Source organism: Triplophysa rosa, linkage group LG2, assembly GCF_024868665.1.
Source record: "Triplophysa rosa linkage group LG2, Trosa_1v2, whole genome shotgun sequence".
NCBI lineage: Eukaryota > Metazoa > Chordata > Actinopteri > Cypriniformes > Nemacheilidae > Triplophysa > Triplophysa rosa.
This window is the reverse complement of record NC_079891.1, coordinates 33,305,767-33,313,998: the sequence shown is the minus strand read 5'-3', so window position 1 is coordinate 33,313,998 and position 8,232 is coordinate 33,305,767. Positions and strand designations below refer to the sequence as shown.

The 8,232-nt window shown below is 39.2% G+C and overlaps 1 protein-coding gene across 2 annotated transcripts in view; it reads left to right on the top strand.

The window, feature by feature from the left end:
- ppm1f (protein phosphatase, Mg2+/Mn2+ dependent, 1F) overlaps positions 1 to 8,118 on the top strand; it is a 15,193-nt gene extending 7,075 nt beyond the window's left edge. For both annotated transcript variants that reach the window (XM_057325309.1, XM_057325318.1), the window contains exons 3-8: positions 850 to 980; positions 1,506 to 1,708; positions 1,828 to 2,016; positions 3,220 to 3,363; positions 3,687 to 3,780; positions 5,682 to 8,118. In XM_057325309.1, the coding sequence (XP_057181292.1) occupies positions 850 to 980; positions 1,506 to 1,708; positions 1,828 to 2,016; positions 3,220 to 3,363; positions 3,687 to 3,780; positions 5,682 to 6,004 (1,084 nt within the window). In that variant the 3' untranslated portion in view covers positions 6,005 to 8,118. The remainder of the gene's footprint in view (positions 1 to 849; positions 981 to 1,505; positions 1,709 to 1,827; positions 2,017 to 3,219; positions 3,364 to 3,686; positions 3,781 to 5,681) is intronic.
- Positions 8,119 to 8,232: the final 114 nt, after the last annotated feature.

Below are 8,232 nucleotides of genomic sequence, written 5' to 3'. Positions count from 1 at the left end.
CTCTCTCTCTCACTCTCTCTCACTCTCTCTCTTTCTCACTCTCTCTCACTCTCTCTCACTCTCTCTCTCTCACTCTCTCTCTTTCTCACTCTCTCACTTTCATTTACAGCGAAGTTGTTGTTTCATCTCTTTCCTCGCCTCGATGCACGTCTCTGGGCAGACTTCCTGTCTGTGGAATCACTGTTGTTATACCCACTTCCTGACATTTAGACTTCATTTCCTCTTTGATGAAACTCAGGCTGGATTCAGCGCAGATTTGTCACGTTTAACCCTTGTTATTCCCCGAAATGTGTCGGATGTACATGACATAATTCCTGCTCTTCCAGAGGGACAAAAGCGTGTTTCTTTGCCAACATCTCGCTGTTATGTCATAAGTTTAAAATCGAAAGCGTGTCAGCTTGTGAGGAGAAATGCTGCCAAATGCTTTTCTTTAACAGCAGTGTTGCTGCGAGTGGGTGGTCGGACCATTTGCTTCTTCTTGTTCCAGCATGTGAAGTGCTAAATGTAATCTAAAAACAGAAGCGATTCTATAGCACAAGACGTACTTTTCCTCTACGGCATGTTGGAAAAGTGTGTGTTTACACTTGGTTTGCATTTTTACTTTTCACCGTCCTGCAGAGTTTAACCACAGCCCTGTTCAAACACACAAATCTGTCAAACCAATATGCATGTTGCGATTTGCACACTTGTGATATTTCGTTAATTCAATATATTTTGCAGCCCTATATGTAAACAGACCCAACGTAAATTTACACTTAAGTGTCCAGCCGTCACGTTCATCTTGGCACGCATTCTATTATACCATTATTAAATAAAGCATGTGACGTTGTATTGTTTTGTCTTTTTAAGAAATGCCCCCTCTTGGCTGAGTTCAGCGATGTGCAACGCTGCTGTCACTGAATTGCTTAAAGATGACCTTTCACCTCACTACTGCTGCCAAGATGCTGAGCAGTCACAGGAAGATGAACCCGAAGTTGTTTGTGAGTATTTCGCTTCATTACATTAGTTCATTGGAGAGAAAGTTTTGAATTGTTAATTACATTTGTTAAAATAAGGTTAGTTGAAATATTTCTGACATTATCCTATTAAAAGTCTCTTGGTAATAACATAAAGTAACATTATTCAATGTGTGTAGATATTGATAATATTATATAAAAATTTCAACTAACAGAGAGCTTTGCAATATTGAACAACTGAAGACTTTAAATCGATTTTTTGGCACGAGCAGGAAGCCCGAATTCAAGTTAATAAGTCAATGTGCTCTCTCCAACACAATCACAGAAAGAAAATCAAATCTATCAAACTTCCATATACTTCTTTTACTGCCGCCCTCTAGTGTTCAAACTTATTAGAAGAGGCAGCAATTTCGCAGTGTTGTTTGGCTCTTTATTGAGGGAAATGAAGTACCTTCTGGTGTTTTGTTGACCAACTAGTTTTACATCCAAATGTATGATCTTTTATCATTTTCTAAAGAAAAATAGGCAAACTGTAAACTTATTTCACAGTGTTGCAGTCTGAGCCGTTGCAGCGTGTCTTTATAAATAAATTGAGAGAAGTGGGTGTGGCCTGGCAAAAACAGCTGCCCAATCCCGGAGCTCCCTCTTTGCGGAGTCACAGCTGTTCGGTACACGCCATTCGAAACACCCGCAGGAAGATGGAGGACCGTCACGTGATCCTAAAAGACTTTAACCAACTTCTGGGGCTGCAGGTGAGGTACACTCATGACAGCTCAGTTCTCTCCCAGTTGTACTACAGGAAAGTAAAGAGAGTCATTTGTGATTTCATGTCTTGAAAAACGTCTTCTGACCTCATCTCTGTCCTCTGCAGGACGGTGTTGAGCGGGAGTATTACGCTGTGTTTGATGGACATGGAGGGATGGACGCTGCCACATATGCTGCAACTCACCTGCATGTTGTACTGAGCCAGCAGGAGGCGCTAAAGAGCGGCGTTTCCGCAGCCTTCAAAAACACTTTTACACAAACCGATGACATGTTCAAGATCAAAGCCAAGAGAGAGGTAAAGAAGTAATAACATACACAGAGAGGTCCTGAAAGTTTAAAGGCGTAGTTCAAGCAAATATAAAAATTCTCTCATCATTTACTCACCCTCGTGCTATCACTGATGTATGGGACGACTTTCATTCTGCAGTTTAACACGAATGATTTAATATGATTATATTGAAAGGTCGTCATGTATCTGAAATGTGACTAATGATGTTGAAGCTCCAAAAAAGCACATACGTCAATCCAAATGACTCTAGTGAGTTTGTAAATGTCTTATGAGGGGAATCGATACATTTGTGACAGAAAACGATGAACATTTCTAGCTTATTTACCAAACTTAAAATGCAAACAAGCAAATCTAAGCGCTAAATTTAAACATGACAGCACATTGCAATTTCAAACGCCATTGGTTCTTGTTTAATATCAAAATTGACAAAAAATATAAGCATAACCATTTGCGAAATATATTTTAATTTAAAAATAAATATGAATTCAGAACTGCATTTCCTCTTTAGGCTTTAATGACAGGATGCACTAAAGCTGCCATTGAAAAACATTTGTGAAAAACACGATGATCGGTGTTATACCAGCAGGATTTTTATATTATTTTATTCATTTGTATTTGCATACATTTGATTATTGACCTAGATGAGGAGTCATACATATTTATTATTTGTTTTACATCCAAAATTGTGTTTGTTAAAATGCTCAATTTCCAAACTTTTTCAATTTTTCCAGATTTCAATAAACCGACATCAAATAAATGCGTAAAATACAGAAAGCCTTTACAGGAAGGCTCTGTGATGTAATCGTGGCATTTCCAGGTTGATTATCAACACATCTGGTTTTGAAATCACTGTGCATGATCAGATTGTCTTTGACCCTATTTGTCGAGATGACGCTCGATGTGGAAACTGACAGTTGAAAGAAATCTTTTCATACCCGTCTAATCTTCCCACACTTGTAACAAACATAAGCATATAAAGTCCACGTTTCCCCTGTGGTTAAATACATCGCTCTGTCTGCCTCCACATGTACGGATATGACTAAGCACTTTCTGTTTCTCTCATTTCAGCGGAATTATACAAGAATCCAGCTTACTTTCTGTAATCGAAACTTCTATTTACCTGCTGCTTAGATCAAATTTTTTTGTTTTGCGTAATACTTTAATACGAAATTGTACTAAAACAACTACGATATTCATTTATTCCTGCAGCGTCTGCGGAGCGGAAGCACTGGCGTGGCGGTCTTGCTGTCCTCTGATTGGCTAACTGTTGCCTGGCTGGGTGACTCTCAAGCTATGTTGGTCAGACAGGGAGAACCGGTGACCCTGATGAACCCCCACAAACCCGAGAGAGAGGTACGACATAACCGTAGAGACTGCGGCGCGGCGGCTGTATCAGATTCTCATCTGTTCCCTGTAAGCAGCTGAAAGATGAGACAGAAGAAGCCACTGACCACAGGCTGAATCAATATTAGTGATGTATGCTGCATACTTATTACAGAAACCAAATGCCGACACGATCAGAGTCCAGTTCACGTCAGCACAAAATATACATTACGCTGTGTGCAAAAAAAAGTAATCGCAAAATTAATTGCATTGCATTCATTCAATTCAGGCGCTTGTTTCTGCTATCATGTTGTTGCAGACTGCATTTCAACTTGGTCTGTGCTACATTGCAGGATGAGAAGAAAAGAATCGAGGATCTGGGTGGATGCATCGCTTTCATAGGCTGCTGGCGTGTAAATGGCACGTACGCCGTTTCACGAGCAATCGGTAAATATATTGCATCATTGTTAAATATGAACAAATATATTCATTTTGATTCATTCAATGAAGGTACTGTGTATATCATTGCAATGAAAAAAATGTCATCCGCAACAGATTTTTGTATTCCGTATATACAGCAGTGTAAATATGTGGGCGGGGCTATTTACGAAACATGGAGAAAGAGCAACACAGATCAAGAAGACCCACAAACCAATCTGGAGGAGGAATAGGAGCTTATTATTAACTATATAACTATCTTGTGGTAGTTTTATTCACCGTGAAATAAAATTACTTTCACTGTGAAACACGTTTTCGGTCATAACGTCAGGCCCTAATGTGCGTAAATCATTTTAAACAGTCCGTTTTAATTATTCAATTAGAAACTCCGATTCATTGGTTTGTTTACCTCGTCGGTCGGAAATCTGAGGTCCCTGCATGGTGTCCCAAAAATTTTTTTTGGAGTATAATCAAAATCGCTTTTATTTTTATATTTTTAGCAATTTGTTATTATTTTTATATTGCTTTATATGTTTTTTTATATAGCTTTTATTTAAAGGCGGAATGGGTGATTTGGTAAGGTGCTAACTTTAGCCTGCTAGCACTGAAATCAAGATCCCACCCTCCATGCGAATCGCCGGCCAAAGCCACGCCTCCTCCAAAACACAAACCAGAAGCTCTTGGATCAATTCCAATAAAATCATGTCTCATTCACCAGTGAGAACATGTTACAGTACAAAGCAAATAACATTACTACAATAGCAAAAACAGCTAACGTAAACAACAGCTTTAAAACGGCATTAGATGCAGCATGGTTCCCGTTAGATGCTAGGTAACGATGTCGTTGAGCTAATACATAAAGGTCCACAATCAAAACCCATAAAAATCGAATCATAACATGTACCTACCTGTCCAGAAGTTACCATGGCATCGTCTTTGAAACCCTTGACCCCCATAGCTGCTCCCAGCGTGGAAAAGCAACACGATTATAATAAACACTCCCGTTTTGGCCAGGATTTTCCAGTTTTTCACACCCATCTCCTGTGAAACTTCCTGAACACAATCGCGGGAAACACCCGGAATGCGGCCGCGAACCGGCTTACAAGGACCAAAATGCGTTCGCGCATGGAATTCTGCTTTCACCTCTTTGCTGATGTTTTTATTCGTGACAATTTTTAAGATGGTCTTTATTTTTGTTCGTCCTTACACACATTCAGCAAGGGGAAAGTTAGGTTCCAGCTGTTTACCTGCCATTCTCCCGCTGTGTCTGCACAGCGTATGTGACCGCGCTGATGACGTATGGTGTCTGCGTGAACTGGGTGCGCAGTGAGATGCAAAAAACGTTGACTGAAAATGTACACACCGAATGTACGGAATTCGTACCGAATGCAATGATTGGGCAAACGTTTTTTTTTGGTCCTACGCATGTCACAGACGATATATATTTATAAAAATATCATTGGACCACTTTACTTATTGATTGCTATCAGGATGTAAAGAGATTTCCAACCAGCGTGACGAAAAAAAATTCTGGACAGGATCACCTATTCTGCCTTTAATGCCAGGTAATAATTTTAGTGCCTGGCATTTTTAGTCAAATGTTTTAAGTTTTAGTTAACTGTAATAACCCTGGTTATGCGTTTTGATCTAAATGAAAAATATCGTTTCTGCCCTTCCAAAACCTCGGATGACCAAATTCGCAGTTTTTCAGGAAATGGAAAAAACATTTTTAAACGATTAAATGTGTTGTCAGTACTTTTTCTTGCTGCGATATTCGCAAAACCAAGTGACAAACGCAGGGTGAAATCAATAATAATGATTTATGGCCAGAAATAAAAATCACCATCAATGGAGATACAAGGTTTCAGCGATATGTAAGTAATTTATTTTGTGTCACTCACCGTCAACAGGTGACTTTGATCAGAAGCCGTACGTCTCTAATGAAGCCGACTGCTTCTCAGTGCAGCTGAACGGTAATGAAGACTATATTCTTCTGGCCTGTGACGGCTTCTTCGATGTGATTCAGTCCGCCGATGTCCCGGGGCTGGTCCTGGAGGCTCTGAGCTCCGGAGAGGACGTAGCTCAAAGTCTGGTGGCCCAAGCCAAAGCTGCCGGTTCCTGTGATAACATTACAGTTCTGCTGGTGTTCCTAAAAGAGCCGCCGAAAATTCTGACCTACAACACGAGTTCTGCAACCGTGGAGGGGGCTACTGGGGAAGCCGCGGGAATTTGAGTAAATGACAGGACCAGTGGAAGCTGATGGTCTGTTTGTCACCATCTGCACTTTCCAGTAAAATACCCGGGAATTCTATTTCTAAAGAGGTGTGGATTTAATTGAACACTCTTCATTATGAGTCTTAATTGTGTGTATTTTAACCTCGTAACAGCTTATCTCATTTACTGGTGCTTAAAATATCGTATAGATTGTAATACCTTTCAGACACGTGTGAAGGAAAGGTGATGTTTATTCCTAACGTTTGCTCTGCGACTGTTACAGGGAAACAGGTCTTAATAATCTTAACAGAAGTTGCATTTAGGACCACACTGGCATTCACTGTTTAACAGATAGAACTGTCCTCTAATGCTCTTAGCATTTTCTAATCCAGTATTTTAGGTTATTTATTTGACAAAATTATTTATGGGTAAATTGTACTGTGTAAACAAGCTCCTTAATGTGCCAATACTGTAAGTCAGTGTCGTAACTTTGCTACTGCAGGTTTTTTAAAATGTACATTGCTCGACGCTCTTTTTATTTACGAACATCGTTTCGTTTTCATTACAGTGCCTTTTTTTATTACCATCAGTGTTAATACTGCCTGGTGCATGCTGGGGTGTTATATTATCTTAGTTAGATGTTCTGCATGGCCGACCACACGTCCTGCATGCTGCAAGACGTCTCGTGTTACGGCCGCTCAGTATTTGGAAAACCTTGTGACAAGTAGCTGATATAGTTGCACAGTCTCTATAATGCGGCGAGGCCAAGAATAGAGCTAACCTAATGGATACCGAATGAGGACAGCGGAGACAGGACCGTGATATGATTTGGTTATTCCTTGTTGGTGGCTCGAACCGTAAAATAAAATGATTGCATGTCTATATTTTGTGTGCTGAAGCTGCACGCAAGTGACGACATTTGAAGTTATACAAGGCGGTCTGAAAGTCTGAGCCCAAATTAAAAATCTGTAATACCAAATACTGAGGCATTCAAAAACACAGTTCACTGGATAATTTTGTGAGTTTAACTGTAAAAATGATTTGTTGTTTTAACTTAAAAAATTAAGTTACCCGGCTGCTTTAACATTTTTTTTGTTAAAAATATTAGTTAATATAACAATTTTGCATCAAATTCACGTAATAAATATTTTTACGTTGAACTAACTAAACATTTTAAGGAAGCCGGGTAAATCATTTTTTACAGTGAGCTTGCATTAGAAAAATGCCAAATATTTCCTTATTTTTTATGTTCTTAGACTTTTGAACTTATTGTAAATATGCTTAGAAATCCACTTGGGTTCAGGATGGAAATGTGATGTTTGTTTTTCCATCTGTTTTGATGTCAAGTCTATGCACATCATCTCATACCTTTCATTAGGAAGTGAGACGTGCCAATATTGAGAAAGCTTTTCGCCATCAGAATGGTTAAATTGTGTATTTTTCTCATCAGCAGATGTTCCCCCATCAAATAATGTTCTCCATGCACAATGCTGCCTTACATTCACAGTGCCAGACGAAAATATCCAGCTGTGCATTGTATTTTATTTTTCTAAATGTACTTCATTGTTGACTGTGTCCTTAATCTTCTAATGCATTTTTCTATTTCGTGTTACAGCACTGAACTGTATTTTTCATCCGAAAGAGAAGGTTTTACACTGGGTATGCATTTTGTGTAGAGTACTTTTTGTCTGCAGTATTTTCACAGGACATTTTGTAATTGTTGCTGTTTTTAATACTAAAAAGTGAACGTAAATATCATGGGAACAGACGTGTAACACTCCCACAGTACACGATAAAGTGCCTTATCTTGTTGAACTGATAAACCTACTGTAGGAAAGCTTTGTTTGTCTCGTAATGTACTTCATGTTGCATATCATTGACCTTTACTGCTGATGTTGTGCACAAGTAACGTTTCGTAAAGTTTTCTACTTGTACTAATTCCACAACTTGTATCTTGACCAATGTTCTTCTTGCATGTTGTAATGTTGATGTCGGCATCTTTAGTGTTAGCTGCACATGTCCCGTGGCCTTTTTGCGCAGGTCCAAAAAGCCTTTCACTCGCCTCTTTTGGAGGATTTGGAACAAAGTGAAAGAAACAAACATTGGACTTTAATGTGAATAAAGTGTATTTTACTTTGATGTGTGATGTGGTCTCTCTCTCTTCTGTAGTTACACTAATGGTTGTCACAGATGACAGGTTTGGTCTAACAGTCTCTAGTGGGCACAAGAATTTCACACATTTACGCA